The following is an 18540-nucleotide window of genomic DNA, read 5'->3' on the forward strand; positions in this document are numbered from 1 at the left end:
TACCAAGTTTGTTTTTCCCAGCTCTTATAATTCCCGAGATCCTTACGTTTGTACAGACAGACGGTCATAGCTATATTAACACGTTTTGTCATACAGATCAAGAATATACATACATTTATACTTTATGGGATCTGCCACGGCTTTTTCTGCTTTTTACATATCGAACTAAACTTCAAAAATAATGCAATTATACAAATATTGAAATGAAAAAGTGATTGCAGCGACATCTAAGAGGCTATAGTGCAAAAACCTAATAATTAAGTGTCTATACATATTTTTCTTTGGTGAACTAATTATATATTAATACGTATATATACATGCATACACAAATGTACAGGGTGCGCCATCCTTTATGTCGGTATGTAGATATAGAATAACTTTATCATTAGTGAACCGATTGACTTGAGTAGACCAGTGTTGAAACCCTCAGTTCAAGAAATTGTACAGAACCAAATTAAATAAAAATATCTCATACTTGAAAATCGGTTGTTTATTTTCAAGGATATTCAATGTTTGCATACCGACATAAAAGATGACGCACCCTGTACATATGTATGTACAGGTATCCATGTATGCATGATCATATGCAGGCACATATGTATGTAGGTATCCACTTAGTTTTCCCACTTGCTGCGAAGTGCGCGAGCAAGACAGCTCCCGTCCTGGAAGAGCACGAAATAGCAAGCAGCAGATCATAGTTATTTTAGGAAACGGGCGTAGACGTCTTTATAAAGATATAGTTTGAATTATTGTTTTTAATTTTGGCTTTTAAAATAAAACTTATATTGCTTTCTAGTTAGCGTTTTACCCTTGTCCTAAGAAATAAGTCAAAATACTGTAATTAACTTTTTAATGATTTAATTTTTTATACTCAAGATTATTCCCTAAAGTTGTTTGAAATATGCATGTAGCCTTAAGTAAATAACCAATATTATGTTTAATAGTTAAAATGAACAAAAATTGAACGATTGATTGATTTTTATTTATTCTCGCAACCTAAAATTTTAAAAGAGTGTGCTCACTGATCTAGAGCTATCTCTAAAATGTTTGTTTAAGTATGCAAATTTTAATGTTGGGTATGGGATGTGGTTGCAAAGAACGGCGCAAGTTAAGCTGTTTGCTTTGTTTTTTTACTCAACTGGAATTAGAAACTCACTTTTATCTTTGCAATTGTAATTTTTCACAACAAAAATGTTTTGCGTCTATTTCAGTTTAAACTACCTGTGTGTCCATGATTCATAACTACATATACACAAGATCATGTGTTGGCCTACAGAACGAAATACCCATGTGTAAAGAAAAAAATGGATGTGGAATACGTGTGCCCATTACTTTTCAATGCATTAAGTCCTCGTTCAAACAAATTTAAATATAATATAATCTGAACTCAAGCTTATCCCCATGAGGGTGCAGTGATATGGAGCATAAATGGCACAGCTTTCAGATTTTTACAGGGATAAAACCTTTTGAACTTTTGACTTTTTTGTTGTAATAGATCAACGAGCGCAAACCAGAGAAAACGGTCAGTGAAGACAAAGTTTAGTTTATAAATTGGTTTTCACGTTTTGTTTCATTGAGATTAATCTTGACCAGCAACTAATATTTAATCCAATTTACTCTGCTAAATACGCCAAGCGCGATTCCAGAGAATTTTTTTAAAGAGACAGTTTTACGTAATTTCTGAACTATGGCAGCTGGCCCAGGGTCCGACCCTAGAACTCATCAGTTACTTAGTTTTTCAAAGAGTATACAATGGTATATCCGCATAAATATCTATGTGGGTATATATTATGTTTTATATATTTTTCACTTAATCAGAGCTATTTCAACTGTTTTGGGTTTTCTGTTTATGGTTTTTCCTAGGATTGCATTTTAATGCGCTGCACTGATGTTGTACTGCCCGTCCGTTTCGACTCAGTTGTCCAGCCAGGACTCACGTCATTCTGTGTAATCCCACCAGTCCTTTTCATAACCTTCATGTACGTGATCAAGCAAAACAGTACGACGCTTCTCACAGTATCTGCAATAAGCCAAAATTTAATAGAAATAGGTTAATCAATTTAGCATAAAGAGGGTACTGAAATGAAGCAATGCACAAAAATAGTCTTTTTACTTTTTCATTGCAAATACAAGAAGTGTTTCAAAGTAAACAGGACTTTAAAAAAAAAAACAGAACAAATGGTTTTTTCGGCAAAATCAATTTATTTTATCAAAATAGTCTAATGTTTTAGCTCGTTGGTCGGTATGGCTGCCAGTATGCCGGTGCAAGCCTTTTGAATGGCCTCTGGCCTCTACGTCTGCATAATGCTTTCCTTTCATGGGCAAATGCATTTTTCCAAAAAGTTAGAAGTCGCACGGTGCCATATCAGGTGAATACGGCGAGTGGTTAATGGTTAAAATGTGGTTTTTGGACAAATAATCGGTCACAAGCGTCGATCGATCCTGAGCAATTTTTGGTCATCAGTCAATTTGTGCGGAACAAACCGTGCACACACCTTTCGTAAGCCCAAAGGTTCGGTCAAAATGCGATAAATCGGTGTTTTGGAGATGTTCAATTCCATTTCCATCAATTTCAATGATGATTTCGGCTAATTTTTGATGAATTTACGCACAGTTTCGTTAGAATTTTCGGTGATCACGAATTTTGATTGGCCCACATGTTGATCGTCATTTATGTTCTCACGACCACTTTGAAAACGTTAAAACCACTCGTGCACTCTACACTTGTTCCATCAATTGAAACGTTTCGGTAAAAGTTTTACCAATTTTAAAGCAAAATTTAATGTTGGCTCTTTGTTCGAAGCTCATTTTCGCACCGATAACACAAATATACTGACACTTAAAACGCAATAACTTCACTTCCAATCGATGACAATCTATAAAGATAGCAGATTCTAAAGCACCAGTCGACATATAGGGGCGCTATATTCAAAAAGTCCTGTTTACTTTCGGACGCACATTGAAAAGAATGGAATGATAGACTGGGCTCAACTCTTAAATATCTTCTACCCACTCATACAAAAATAAAAATATTTTTTAATTACTTTAATTTAACTTTACTTTATTAATTTACCTCAATATTTTTTTTGTTTTATGCGTTAAGCCAAAGCACCAACATCAGCTGCGGGCATAGCATGGGCAAAGAATATACTTATGGCTACAATTTCGTATACGGAACTTATGGAAAATCGAGAATAGCCGGGAGTGGGGTCATCAGATAAAAAAACACAAAAACCATGTTTGAGTATTCTAGCTCTTATACTTTCCTTGCGTTCATACAGATAGGCGGCGGACGGACAGGGCTAGCTAAAAGTTGGTTTCAATTCAATTCAAAAATGGGTATGATAGACTATATGCGATCAAAATGGCGGAATGAATACAAACGCAATGCCCGTCTGACTACTTCAATCACTGGCTTTCCCCCAAATTTTAGAGCTATCACGTTGGAGCTTTGCACCGAGGATTCTTTTTGACGGACAGATAAAGTGATGAGACTTACCATGTCAGATCACTAAAACATAACAGTTAAGCCAAAGCAGCAACAACAACAACAGCGGGCAGAGATTACATTTGTGACATTAAATTCCTGTTAAATTCACTAATCAAGACGAAACTTGGCCTACGGACACGTAACTTTCCATAACTTTGACTCAAAAAAAAAAAACTATCCAAATAAGGCTAAGGAGGCCGATTTTTTGCATATATAGCTCGTCCAATTCCTTTAATTCCAACAAAAAATAATCTAAAAAGGTTAATATTCGCCAAATTTCAATAAACAAGTCGCAATCGTTTTGGGAACAAGTATTATGAACAAACGAAAGCTCTTTTGAATATCATGGATCGAAGGAAAAGATTTATTGCACGTTGTCAAAGAATATTTTCCAAGAAATTAGGCCCATGTGCGAATGGGGATTACGTGGTGTAGGATTGGTTATGCTCTTGGGGTGCATGTGCTTCAATGGCTTGGGCGATTTGATACCAAATGATGTAACAATGAACAAGGACAAATATTTACGTGTCCTGAATGAACACGCATTCATTTTCGATGACCAGCATATGAAAACTGCATGTTTGAGGAATGTCGAAGGCAATAGATTAAATTGGCTACCTAAAAGCACCGATCTCAACATAATAGAGATTGTGTGGGCTAATAAAAAAAAAAACGAAGTTCAAACTTATCAAAGACGTGTGATGAAACTGCTAAAGTTCAAGGACTTCGGTACAATATTTTATTATAAACATTAAAAAATTTCGTAAAATCAATTCCTGTATGCTTACAAAAGGTCATTACAATTTTTGAACTCAATAAACCATAAAAAATCTCCATAACAATCTTATTTTTTTAATGTCAAAATACTTTTGTTCACCGTTGTAGTCTCTGAAATCCAGGTGTTCATACGGACGGACAGACAGATAGGGTTAGATCGACTCGTCTTGTCATGTTGATCAAGAATACAAATACTTTATGAAGTATTCTGTTACATTTTCCATGTTATACCCTTTCCGTAGTATCTATGTTTCAAAAGCGTTTTTATACCCTGTACCCAAAGGGTACAAGGGTATATTAGTTTTGTGCGAGTGCACATGGAACACACAGAAGGAGGCTTGGTAGACCCCAAAAAGTATATATATTCTTGATCAGCATGAGAAGACGAGTCGATATAGCCATGTCCGTCTGTCTGTCTGTATGAACGCAAGGATCTCCGAAAGTATAAGAGCTAGAATAACCAAACTTGGTATACAGATTCTCTTGAGACCGAGAAAGGACGAGTTTGTTCATTTTTTCTTATCCAACCCCCCCACTCCCCCCCTATTAAGTAGTCACATTAGGTTAATGATTATATAACCGTATACCAAGTTTCATTATGATAGAATGATCGGAAAGAAAGTTATAGCCATATAACCAGGCCCAATGCACACATACATACATATGTACAAGTACACAAACACGCATAAGGCACGATTCTGATGTAAATGTATGTATGCATGCATGGAATATTTTATATTTAATTTAGTTAATTAATTAAAGTGCTTTAGTTAATTAATTAAATTAAATTAATTAATTAATTTAATTACTTTTTTGTGGGGTGGTACAGGGTATTTAAGAGTTGAGCCTGCTCGACTTTAGCATTCCTTTCTTGTTTTATTCTAATACACCCCCACTCCCCCGCAATTCGTGTTTTTTATAGCTTCCATAATTCTTGGAATTTTGAAATCTATTTTGATAGGTACATCCAGTTAGTACTAATGTGTCCGTGTGTCATCAATTTCATCATTATAGGTCAATTCTGAAGAAAGTTATAGCCATAAGTAAAATCGCTGCTCATGCGCTGCCTGCAGCTCTGTCGGAAGCGCTGCCCGCAGCTGTTGTTGTTGTTGCTGCTTTGGTTCAACTTTGTGGTGCATACATACATATAAACATATATAGACACGTGATTAAAACTGTACATGAACATGTCTCCACTTTTGTATATATGTATTGAATAATTTGTATTTAATTAAATTAAATAATTTTCGTATTTAAGAGTTGCGCTCGCTCGACTTTAGTATTCCTTTCTTCATTATAATTAGATTTTTAAAACTTTCTGACGGCTTAAGTGCTTGCATAATGAGGTATCTGCACACCTCCGTTTCATATACTCTGCCATCTAAGTGTGCCCTTTCACCCATCGGTAAAGGGTGTGCAAATCCGCGAAAACAATTAAAGTTATTGCATTATGTTCAAAAAATAAGAATATATACAAATTCTTATTATGTACATATGTATTATTTACCGTAGCATTGGAGGCACTTGTTTGTGTTTGTCGTTTTAAAAATTATTCATTTGATTCTTACCTATATTTATCTTGCACTTTCTGTTTAATATCAGCCAAATTCTCAGATGTAATATCACGTTCCAAATACTCGGATAACATTTCTGTAGCCGACTCCAGATCCTTTTGATTATCCTCAAATATCATAGATTGATTGTTCTTCTTTAAGTAATACGCAAAGACGTATGTGTACATGAGCGTCTGGCGACATTGGCAAAGTATGTCGACAGCTTTTTTAAGAAATTGCACCTACAGAAGGAAATAAAACGTTAAAATTCACAGGAATGACACGTACATATGTATTTATCTTACCTCAATCCATGACATATTGTGTTGCTGCATTTCCTCCATTTTCTGTTTAACAGAAGCGTACAGTTTGTTTTCAAACTTCATAGATTGCATGTGATTCATGTAGCGGTTGTAATAGTGCAGATATCTGAAAATCCGGGGATGTAGTAACCGATAACGCACTACGGCTAGTCTACTTACCTGGCAAGTGATGAGCGAAGCTTCTCCTGGGCATCACGTGCCGCCTTCGCTTCGTCCTCATCATAGCGATTGCAATTATACCACGAAGAGCCATGCGGCTCCCACGATCCTAGACATACCCAGCAAAAATCATACTTACAGTTCTGATTCTTGCAGACCATATGGTTGCAGCCACCATCTTTCTCGATAGTCACGCTGCATTTGGGACACTCTTTGGTATTGGCAGCAATCCAGTTGGATGTCTCGGAGTCATCGTCACACTTTTTGATCCACTTCTTAAGCCAACGACACTGCACAGGCTCGTGCCAGTTCTCGCCACAGGCAAAGCAGAATACATGGCCACATTTACATCGGACCAGACGCGACTCAGCGTAGTTGACCTTGATGGCGTATGTGCAATCGACGGACGGACACCAACGCAGCAGCTGATTGCATTCAACGAAGCTGTTAGTGATCAGCTGTTGGTATTTGACTTTGACGCGCGTGTCGGGCACTAGTTTTGTGACGGTGACGTCATCGACTAAAATATCACAGCCATGCGCGGCGCACGATATTGTCTGTCCGAGTCCCTCCGTTAGGATTTTCGTTGTCAGATACTCGCGCCAGCAGGTCAAACAGAAACGATGACCACACTCCAAGCCAGTCATAGACTGATACCATAGGCAGAAATAAAAAATATTAGAGCGAAGCTGTCGCAATATTCTGATTAACTTACATCTGGCGGCAACAATGAGAAGCAAATTTCACACTCTTCGGGATGATTACGCGTAGTCTGTAAAGAATGAATAAAAACTAATATCAGCCCAACAAATTGTCGTAGTGCATGACTGGCTTACTTTCTGTCGCACGGCTTCAGTTCCTTTCGAAAAAGGATTTATAACGTGCGCGCATTTGAAAAACTCTTCTGGATTTCCATCGAAATATTTTTCAAACAGCTTTTCCTTGTCCCATTTGAAATGGTTTAGTAATATGCGTGTCGTTGGCGTGGAGAGCTGCAATAAAACGAGCAAACGTTGTGGTTAGGTTATGTATCGTGGCAGTCGACAAGGCTAGGCAAGGGATTCAATGCATTGATAATGCATAATTCTTAAAGATGCTGGATTACGCTACTATCTATCTATGACGGGAAAATCACAATTGTATCCGATACAACTAGGGATGTAAAAAAACATCGATGTATCGAGCATCGACGATGTTTTTACCACGATACATCGATGTTTTCCGATGTTTGTCCAAACATCAAACATTATTCATGTTTTGTTTGGCGGTCACATTTCTTTGTGTGGTTTACCGAAGAATTATTTGATGTTTTCGTTAAAATGTGTATTTTATAAAATAAATTTTAGATTGTTAAGTATTTGATCTTCTTTTTTTCATATGTAATGTCACACTTGATATGCCTAAGAGGTGTATCTGCAACGCGTCGTTGTTTTAAAAACTGTATATAATCAGTTTTTTTAAGTAAGCCATACAAGTTCATCAAAAGTCAATTTTACGAGTACTATTTTGATTAACAACATTAAGTAAAATGCTATGACAGTCTCCCTTAATATATATACACTTTTTATTTCAAGCATCTATGTTGATTAGCTCCCTAATAATAGCTTTTTTTCTATGGAAAGTAAATTTTTTAAAACATCGATTTTTTTATAAAGAGACATCGATATACATCAACATCGATGTTTTCCCTTCGATTTACATCCCTAGATACAACTGCATATTTATACATAAGTACATACCTCTGTTATCAAATGGTTCCTCAACAGAATTTCAACACTTTCAACAACATACCAAATATGCCTATGATTGAAATTTTAATATGAACTGCGAACCCTGGGTAAATATATTTGAATCTGCGAAATCTGAATATGCATATTTTTCGTTGGTCTTTTTCTCTCACCAACATACATAGCTCTAGAGTTATTGCGTTAAAATTGTAATCCTAGGCTCCTTTTTGACAGACACAGATATTTCAGGTCCACCATGTAAGGTCAATGTAGCATAAAGCAGTCATCCAAACTGATTTTTTATATAAACAAATTTTTATACCGTCTACCCGTAGGGTAAAAAAGATATATTAGGTGTGTGCAAAGTACATATGCAACAGGCAGAAGGGGGATCTCCTACCCCATAAAGTATATAAAGTGAAAACTCCCTTAATGGACACCTCTTTTGTCTGGAGACTCTCTTCGGCGGAAACTTTTTCTAAAACATTCGATCGGTGTATAAAGTATTTAAGTATCCCCTTAAGCGGACACTCCCCTTGGGCGGACAAAAATTGATCGACCGTAATTGTCCAGCCAAGAGACTTTTCACTGTATTCTTAATCAGCAAGACGAGAAAAATCGTCCGTCTCGATGAACGCCTGGATTTTGGAAACAGCTGAGCGTACATTAACCGAACTTAGTATGTAAAAGCTCCTAGTCCCTAGGCAACACAGTTTAATTTTTTTTCGACAATACTGTCCATTTAACAAAATATCAAGAAATTGATGGAGACGCTTCATGTACCAATTTTTCATCCACATACTGTGCTTCCTTTTTTGCCTACCGTTTCTTTTTTCTTTTTGTACCTCAATATATACTTGAATTGCCATTGAGGCTAAAATTGTATTTTCGTCCGTATCCATTTATCCGTCCCGCACTTTCACTGCATAATCAAGTTCGCTCTTCTTCAAATCAGTGCCGGAAGTTTGTCGGCACAGAGTATTTCACTGTCGCGCTTGCTCGATTGTAGCGTTTTCTGGAGGGAAGTTCCTTCGCTAATAACTCTACTTAGAATTAACCGATTTAAACGAAAATAGATAACAGTATAGAGATTGCTTTTGAAATGGGACAGTATTGACGGGGGAAGCAGGGAAATTCAAAAAAATAAAATAAACTCGTCCTTTCTCGGACTCAAGAGAATCTCGATATCAAGTTTGGTTATTTCACCTTTTATAGTTTTAGATATCCTTACGTTCATCCAGACAGACGGGTGGACACGTCTAAATCGATTTATCTCATCATGCATACTTTACATTTATACACTTCGCACAAACCTTATATACCATTTTTACCCTACGGGCATAGGGTATAAAAATTATACAAAAAATTTATGGGACAACTGTATGGTTTATATGCACATTGGAGTTTTATTTCTATCAAGACTTACCTTCAACACAACATTGACTTCGTCAATTATCTCTCGCTGATGTTGCACGATTTCATCTGTGGTGAGCACCTTGTATTGATATTCCTCAGTATCCAACTGACGTTCGGTCGAACTTGCCGGATCCACATCCATACCGAAATCCTCGTCGCCCTCATCGCCGGACGAGACGTTGCCCGAGTCGACATTGTCGAGAAATTCGTTATCCGAGTCCATGTTGGAGGCTAATTCCGTTCCCTGCTGCTCACCACTTGAGTTCTTTGTATCCGTTTTTAAGCTTAAGCCCAATACGCGCCTAGGTATTTGTTGTGCGCACAAATTGTTAATATAGTAAGTATGTTCCTATGTTTCGTATCACAACTAAAACGTATATTTTTTGTTGTTATTACTGCAAATGCTGTTGCTATATTTAAGGGCGCTGCAACAAGACGAGAGCCGTTACATGTCCATATATGTACACATATGTATGTTTGTGTGTATGTATGAACGAACTAAGAACAAACAGGTATTAGCCCAGCAGAGGCGGGGGCACTTGACCTTCACTGCGCGCGCTCTCGACGAACAAAATATTTTCTTTAATGCATGCGCACACATACAGTCTGTCAACTAATTGTTTGCAAAATGAAATTTGTCACCAAATTTCAACTTTAACATTAAATTTATAAATAATGGCATTATTTGGGAATATTTTGCTTATCAATTATTATTAAGATATGTATTAGCTATGGGTATGTCAAAAAAAAGAGACGAATTTCCATGTAAAACGTAAAAGAAACGAAGAAAACAAAACAACGACATTTACGATACTGTCAATTAATTGTTTGCAAAATGCCAACACTGGTTGAAAGAAGACCATAGAAAAAGTAACAGGACGGCCAAAACGAAAAGGACCGATCGCATTTTTTTTACTAGTATTCCTTCCACTAATTCCTTGTAAAATTTGCTTCAGTTTGGTAACGTATCTGTCACTTTGACCATTTTTGCAAACGCACTTATGATAATTTGATACAGCTAGTGTTTTTCCATTATAGCAACGGGAAAACAGCCAAACAGTTGGCCAAAACATATCGAATTAAACTTAGAACAGTCTATAATATCATTAACCGCGCCGAAAAAGAGAATTAAACAGCTATCAAGGCAGATTTCCATAGCTTTCTCGGTAGGATTGCTCACAAATTTTAAAAAGCATTGAAAATAAACCGCAAACGAGCCTCAGGGAGTTGGCCAATAATATTTACAATGACTGCAAGAAGTCCGTGTGCCATAAAACCATCAAATATGCGCAGCTCTCCAATGCCTTTGGATGAAATACAGCCCCAAACCATAAATACAGTTTGCCGAATTTTGCTGTAGGCACTATGTTTTTGGTCTGGAGGGCTGTATTTGGTTTCTGCTAAACTTTGCTGGGTCCATCATGATAATACAACATGATCTAGGTCTTGTAACAAAAAATGACGTCATTCCAATACTCCTGAGATTGGTTCGCATTAAATATTGCTAAATTCAAACGCTTTTCAATGTTCGCAGCAGACAGGAATTGCTTCTTCCTTGCTACATGTGATGAGTACTTGTGGCGATTGAGTACTTTTCTGATGGTTTTATGGCACACGGACTTCTTGCAGTCATTGTAAATATTATTGGCCAACTCCCTGAGGCTCGTTTGCGGTTTATTTTCAATGCTTTTTAAAATTTGTGAGCAATCCTACCGAGAAAGCTATGGAAATCTGCCTTGATAGCTGTTTAATTCTCTTTTTCGGCGCGGTTAATGATATTATAGACTGTTCTAAGTTTAATTCGATATGTTTTGGCCAACTGTTTGGCTGTTTTCCCGTTGCTATAATGGAAAAACACTAGCTGTATCAAATTATCATAAGTGCGTTTGCAAAAATGGTCAAAGTGACAGATACGTTACCAAACTGAAGCAAATTTTACAAGGAATTAGTGGAAGGAATACTAGTAAAAAAAATGCGATCGGTCCTTTTCGTTTTGGCCGTCCTGTTACTTTTTCTATGGTCTTCTTTCAACCAGTGTTGGCATTTTGCAAACAATTAATTGACAGTATCGTAAATGTCGTTGTTTTGTTTTCTTCGTTTCTTTTACGTTTTACATGGAAATTCGTCTCTTTTTTTTGACATACCCATAGCTAATACATATCTTAATAATAATTGATAAGCAAAATATTCCCAAATAATGCCATTATTTATAAATTTAATGTTAAAGTTGAAATTTGGTGACAAATTTCATTTTGCAAACAATTAGTTGACAGACTGTATGTATGTATGTATGTATAATCTATACATTTATACGAATATTACACACACTCTCATACACATATACAAATACAAATAACTCTTTTGTACCTGGACTGCAGCTGACCTTTTGCAAAAACTCAATCGCTTCAAACGCAATATATTGGTCTAATGATGAAACATTGCAGTATGTTTTCTTTTCCTGAAATTGTTCAAATTATGAAATCTACTTTGACGTCCACAGCTATAGTGCTGCCAACTTGGACATAATGGAAGGCACAGCTGTTTGCTGCGCAATGTTGTGATGTTTCTGCATGGCTCAAACTCACACAACATGAAACTACACACTAAACCAATAAATGCTGCACACATACACAATTTGCTTCTTATTGAGTATAATATTTACATTTTTAAAATGCGCTACTCACCTGATGTTTGCCTTTTGAACTCAATTTCGTGTCAAAATTGACATTGCTGTTTTTAAGTTTTCTTACTGCATTATATGTCGTGTAGCGAGGGATTTATGATTTCAGATTCGTAATAATTGCCTTAGGGCGGTCAATTGCAATTTCTTTCAGTTCTGCCATCAACCTTCTGCTATCCAAAAGTATATGTTACTTTTATAATTTTGAAGGCTATTTTACCAAAGTCGAGCACAAGCACATGCACGAAAAAACTTCGGTTTGCTGTTGCTTTGTCTTTTAATATTTTCTGTTTTTGTTTCGCTGTATTCTTATGACAATGTGTGCGAGTGTGGTGGGCACTCGTCGCGTGTGCCAAAAGCTGATATGTGAAAAAAGGAAAGCAACAGCAAAAATTTAGTACGACTAACGAGAACTAAGTTCAAGGCTACTATGTGCATGCATACATATCTGTTCATATAGTCGCTTTTGTTGCTTCGGCGTTGGCGCTGGTATAAGGTATGGAAACTTTAAATGCTGCGCTATGATACTATCAATTGAACGATGCAAGCGCTGCGAAATTACAACGCCATAGGCTCATTCAAACCCGCAATACAAATGTACAACGCAACAACAGCGACTTAACAGGGCAGGTCCAACAAAACACGTCAGTGAACATGAATGTTGATATGTATGACGGTGTCTATATGTGTACAAGTACATAAGTTATGTGTGTGTTGAATATAACTTTATTTGTTGTGCTCAAATCTGAATAATTATTGAGCTGCCTTTAGAATTAAAAAAATCTTAACAAGGAAATAATTGAACACAACTTTGCACTCGCACTTGTATACAAAAATAATAGTCGAGCTATACACAATTAATTTATGCATATGTATGTCTGTATGCATGTTCATATGTATGCATATGACAGCACGTACACACACAGAAATGGAGTAGCTGATGTGGTAATTTAACTTCACTTTCTAACGCCTCACCGCACTTGATCGTGATTTATTTTCACGGTTGAAGTGATTTCTTCATATTAATATGTTTACTATTTAATTATATAAATATATTTTAAAATAGAACTCGAAAAAGCAATGCAATTGAAGTAAACAGTTATGTAGCACTGGCAGCCCCGTTTGCTTATCGATTTGACCTGCTTATCGGTGACCACCGATATTTAACAAATTCGATATTGTATGATGTAAAATTTAGTATTATCGATAAGGTACTAAATTGCTGCTCTTCTTTCAAAATTGTTTGAACTGATATACCATATACCACAATACATGGGCGTACCAGGATTTAGTCCAGGGGCAAGATTTTTTTTGGCCGATTTTTTATAGCGTGTACCCAAAGGGTAAAAGGCTATATTAGTTTTGTGCGAATGTATGTAACACACAGAAGGAGGCGTGGCAGACCCCACAAAGTATATACAATTATATTCTTAATCAGGATGACAACACAAGTCGATATACATATGTAGCTATGTCCGTCTGTCCGTCCGCCTGTCTCTCTGTATGAGCGCAATGATCTCAGCAAGTACAATAGCTAGAATAACCAAACTTGGCATTCAGGTTTCCCTAAGCCATAGGCAGATCGAGTTTATGTTTTTTTTTCTGATACACCACACCACTGCCCCGCAATTCGTGTTTTTCCTAACTCCGGTAATTCTTGGAATTTTGAATCAAATGTGGCATATACATCCAGTTCGTGGTTATTTGTCAGTATGCCAAGTGTCATCATGATAGGTCAATTATGAAGAAAGTTATAGCCATAAATAAAATCGCTGGAGAGTACAGGCAGAAAGTGAAAAAAAAATGTGATCGATTTTACCTCTCTCGGTATTCGAACTCACGTAAAGGGTGTATAATTGCACATTTACAAAATCCAAAAAATAAAACAAACTTGCACAGCGTACACACATAAAGCATCTTTGTGCAAAGTTTGGTGTCTCTACCTCTTGCAGTCTCTGAGATCCAGGTGTTTATATGGACAGACAGACAGGCCTAGATCGACTCGTCTCGTCATGCTGATCAAGAATATATGTATATACTTTGTGGGGTCTGCCACGCCTCCTGTTACATTTTCAGCTCCCGCAAACCTAATATACTCTTGTACATTTTATGTACAGAGGATAAAAATCAGAATTAGGTGTACATGCAATTTTAAATTTTCAAACCGTTTTATATCAAAATCGTGTAAAAAAAGACTGTAAAAACAGAATTAGGTGTATATTTGTTTCGTACTTCTTATTATTCTTTTTCATGATTAAAATCAGTTCATCTCTTTCATTCATTAGTTTGTCTTTTTTTCCATATACTAAAGCGATATTTAATGCGTGAGATCAGCCACAGGGGTGATACGACTACGCTATTCCTTTGGGTAATGCCGGCTGGCTCATCGGAACTTCTCCTTGGGTGTGTGGTTCCAACCCTATGCCCGCGTGAGTCGCACAATAACACGGTTCCTCCATCGATTACAAACAATCTACACAATAGCTATCACTACAATAAATTCGACGCGCAATATACCAAACCGAATTCAAACGTAAACAAACCAAAAATAACGAACATAAAAGAAAAGAAACGTAATGCAACGGAAAAAATACAAATAATCGGATAACTCCCTCCAGCTACCACGTATCCGGACATCGTGAAAAGGAATTACATACAGGCGGGCGGACAGGAATTGTGGTATCGGACAACTGTATGGGATGCAGTTGGAAATATCCCTGGCGTACCCACCCTACCTGTATCCAAAGGTAACATTTGTTATGGATACCCTATCATTGGGCCGTGCTGGAGCTATTCCATGGCGAAGGTGAGTCTCCCGCCCCTATTTATGCTGCTTTACTGCATCATAATGGACTGTGCGACCATAAAAATTAATATTCAATTCGTGTTGCATACATACATACATATGTTTTAATGTGCCTGAGTGCAAAATAAATAAATAGGTGAGTTTAACATGCGTGCAACAAAATATAAGTTAATACAAAAAAATGAAAATAAATCAACGCAAAAACAACAAAAAGGCTTGCCAACAGCCAATACGGTTAGTTTGTGCGTAAATAAATAAAGAGTAAAAATGTAAATATATGTACGTATATATACATATGTTTGTATATAGTAAGTGTAAATATGGGCGAGTAGTCGGGGAATAAATAAGATAAAGTACCCCAAAAACCTTAAGGAGAGCTCTCGACGGTCGTGGGCGCAATATACCTATATATGACCCAATACTGCGTATATGGGTTTATTTAAGTTCCAAAAAAAAACGAAACGCGATACTGCAATTGGCAAACTTCGTACAACTTTCTAGACTGAAACATCTAAGCTTTCTTTATAAATGTAAGTATAAATTTTTATACTCTGTACATGAAATGTACAAGAGTATATTAGGTTTGCGGGAGCTGAAAAATGTAACAGGCAGAAGGAGGCGTGGCAGACCCCACAAAGTATATATATTCTTGATCAGCATGACGAGACGAGTCGATCTAGCCCTGTCTGTCTGTCTGTCCGTCTGTCCGTCCGTATGAACACCTGGATCTCAGAGACTATAAGAGATAGAGACACCAAATTTTGCACGAAGATGCGTTATTTGTGTATTCTATACGAGTTTGTTTTATTTTTTTGATTTTCCCCCCACTTCCCCCCTATGGGGGTTTTCCCGATTTTCCATTCGTATAATCGCCTATATCTCGGAGACTATAAGACCTAGGAACACCAAATTTTAGTCCCAGATGCCTTATGTGAATACGCAGAAAATGTATATTTTGGAATTCCCCTCCCTCCCCCCTCTACCCCGCAAATCGTAACTCCCGTAATTCTTGGAATTTCGAACTAAAATTTTGGAAATACCCCCAGTTAGTTATTATGTGTCCGTATGCCAAATTTCATTATGATAGACCGATTTAACAAGAAGTTATAGCCATAAATATATTTGCTGATGCAGCGCTGCTGCAGCGCTGCTCAAGCGCTGCCCGCGGCTGTTGTTGATGTTGCTGTTTGGTTAACTGCGAAAATGCTTACACAGACACGAATTGATGCGCATAGGCATACATACACTCACACAGACGCAATTGCTATGTAAATGTGCAATTATACACCCTTTACGTGAGTTCGAATACCGAGAGAGGTAAAATCGATCAAATTTTTTTTTTTATTTTCTTAATTTTTTTTATTTTCTATAATTATTGTAAACATATGTACAGAGTATTTCAAAGTCGGGACACCCGACTTTAGCTTTTTTACTTGTTTTATTAAATAGAGCGCAAAGCTCTGTTTAGGTGCCGCTTTCTGCCTCGTTTTCGGTTTGGCTATAGATATATATATATTTTTTTTATTGTATTATTTTCTTTTTTCTTTTGTAGAAACTTAAATGGGGCGGCGCGTGGGACCCTGCAGGTACAGCTCACATCAAACAACACTTGGACGACAGGCGCGTGGGGTCTCTGCCTTGTTGCAGCTCAGACGCAAACAACAATGGCACGGCGCGTGGCCAAGGAACGGACTCACCGGCTGATCCGCTGCGGATAGCGCAGACTGACGTGGTTGCTGTTGCTCCTGCTACGATGCAGCTATTGATGTCGCTGCCGTTGTTGGATTTGCTGCTACTGTTGGCTGTTACTGTTGCTCCTTTTACGATGCAGCCTGTACTGCTGTTTACGAGGGCCGTTGCAGCTGCTGCGCACAGTTCCACCGTTGTCCACGAAACTTGGCTATATGCCGCAAAAATCTATATGCCAAGGAACGAAAGGCATTAAAGCACCGGTCAGCACATTCAAGTGGATATGTATATGGGTACGTATAAATGGGCAATTCCAGGTCTCAGGTTACTAACCAAAGAAAAAGGTTGCCGCCCCGTGGGTCCAAAAGGTCGCCCCCAAAAAACAGGAGTGGCGTGTTGCGGCTTGCCTTTTATACGCCGGATGTCGTACCTCTGCAGATTTCTACGTCCTTGCGCATCCGTTCATCGGGGCCTTGATCTTTCCCCACTTTGGGGTGCCATCGGGACACAACCCTGCGCCTGCGCGACTGCAATTGCCTCGCTTGGTACCGCTAGATGGAGCTGCAGTGCCAGCTTCAAATTTCGTCGCCTCCCGTAGCGCTGCCACTTTGCTTTTTTGTGACCAGCCCGATGCAACAGGGGTACAGATTTATCTGGCCATCTTCCTTGGTTGAGAGGCACCATGTGTCGATCAATGAAATTGCGGTATATCTTTCTCTTTTATGCATAACGTTATGAACGGAAAAGCAAGATTGGTATATGTATGTATTTCATGGTCCTACTTGTTGAACAAAAATGTAAGTTATAAATAATTCAGTTAATATATTGTTGAGGCTCGTATCAAACAACACTTGGACGACAGGCGCGTGGGGTCTCTGCCTTGTTGCAGCTCAGACGCAAACAACAATGGCACGGCGCGTGGCCAAGGAACGGACTCACCGGCTGATCCGCTGCGGATAGCGCAGACTGACGTGGTTGCTGTTGCTCCTGCTACGATGCAGCTATTGATGTCGCTGCCGTTGTTGGATTTGCTGCTACTGTTGGCTGTTACTGTTGCTCCTTTTACGATGCAGCCTGTACTGCTGTTTACGAGGGCCGTTGCAGCTGCTGCGCACAGTTCCACCGTTGTCCACGAAACTTGGCTATATGCCGCAAAAATCTATATGCCAAGGAACGAAAGGCATTAAAGCACCGGTCAGCACATTCAAGTGGATATGTATATGGGTACGTATAAATGGGCAATTCCAGGTCTCAGGTTACTAACCAAAGAAAAAGGTTGCCGCCCCGTGGGTCCAAAAGGTCGCCCCCAAAAAACAGGAGTGGCGTGTTGCGGCTTGCCTTTTATACGCCGGATGTCGTACCTCTGCAGATTTCTACGTCCTTGCGCATCCGTTCATCGGGGCCTTGATCTTTCCCCACTTTGGGGTACCATCGGGACACAACCCTGCGCCTGCGCGACTGCAATTGCCTCGCTTGGTACCGCTAGATGGAGCTGCAGTGCCAGCTTCAAATTTCGTCGCCTCCCGTAGCGCTGCCACTTTGCTTTTTTGTGACCAGCCCGATGCAACAGGGGTACAGATTTATCTGGCCATCTTCCTTGGTTGAGAGGCACCATGTGTCGATCAATGAAATTGCGGTATATCTTTCTCTTTTATGCATAACGTTATGAACGGAAAAGCAAGATTGGTATATGTATGTATTTCATGGTCCTACTTGTTGAACAAAAATGTAAGTTATAAATAATTCAGTTAATATATTGTTGAGGCTCGTATAACGTTACCATGTACGAAATACAACATATTAATAATTAATATATGTATGTTTATAATTTTTGTTTATTTGTTAAGGCTCGTAATACGTTTCTCTTTCGCAAATATGTGAATTTTCTGTTGAAATACTTATTTTAAAAGCATTTGAACA

At 38.0% G+C, this 18540-nt stretch overlaps 1 protein-coding gene across 5 annotated transcripts; it reads right to left on the reverse strand.

Annotated features, from left to right (window-relative positions):
- Positions 1–1551: 1551 nt before the first annotated feature.
- LOC115629865 (potential E3 ubiquitin-protein ligase ariadne-1) lies at positions 1552–13217 on the reverse strand. 5 transcript variants are annotated; one of them, XM_030526457.1, is made up of 9 exons: positions 13101–13217; positions 12130–12484; positions 9456–9747; positions 7139–7294; positions 7018–7074; positions 6303–6952; positions 6126–6249; positions 5836–6062; positions 1552–2020 (listed from the first exon to the last, which is right to left on the reverse strand). In XM_030526457.1, the coding sequence occupies exons 3-9, from the start codon at positions 9666–9668 to the stop codon at positions 1939–1941; spliced, it is 1509 nt and encodes a 502-aa protein (XP_030382317.1). In that variant the 5' UTR covers positions 9669–9747; positions 12130–12484; positions 13101–13217; the 3' UTR covers positions 1552–1938. The 5 variants fall into 5 exon arrangements, with proteins under 5 accessions (XP_030382317.1, XP_030382316.1, XP_030382313.1 ...); XM_030526456.1 differs by having other exon boundaries at positions 9456–9812; XM_030526453.1 differs by having other exon boundaries at positions 9456–9870.
- Between the last annotated feature and the right edge of the window lie 5323 nt (positions 13218–18540).

This window comes from Scaptodrosophila lebanonensis, unplaced genomic scaffold (genome assembly GCF_003285725.1).
Source record: "Scaptodrosophila lebanonensis strain 11010-0011.00,11010-0021.00 unplaced genomic scaffold, SlebRS2 tig00000168-arrow-arrow-pilon, whole genome shotgun sequence".
In the NCBI taxonomy this organism is placed as follows: Eukaryota; Metazoa; Arthropoda; class Insecta; order Diptera; family Drosophilidae; genus Scaptodrosophila; species Scaptodrosophila lebanonensis.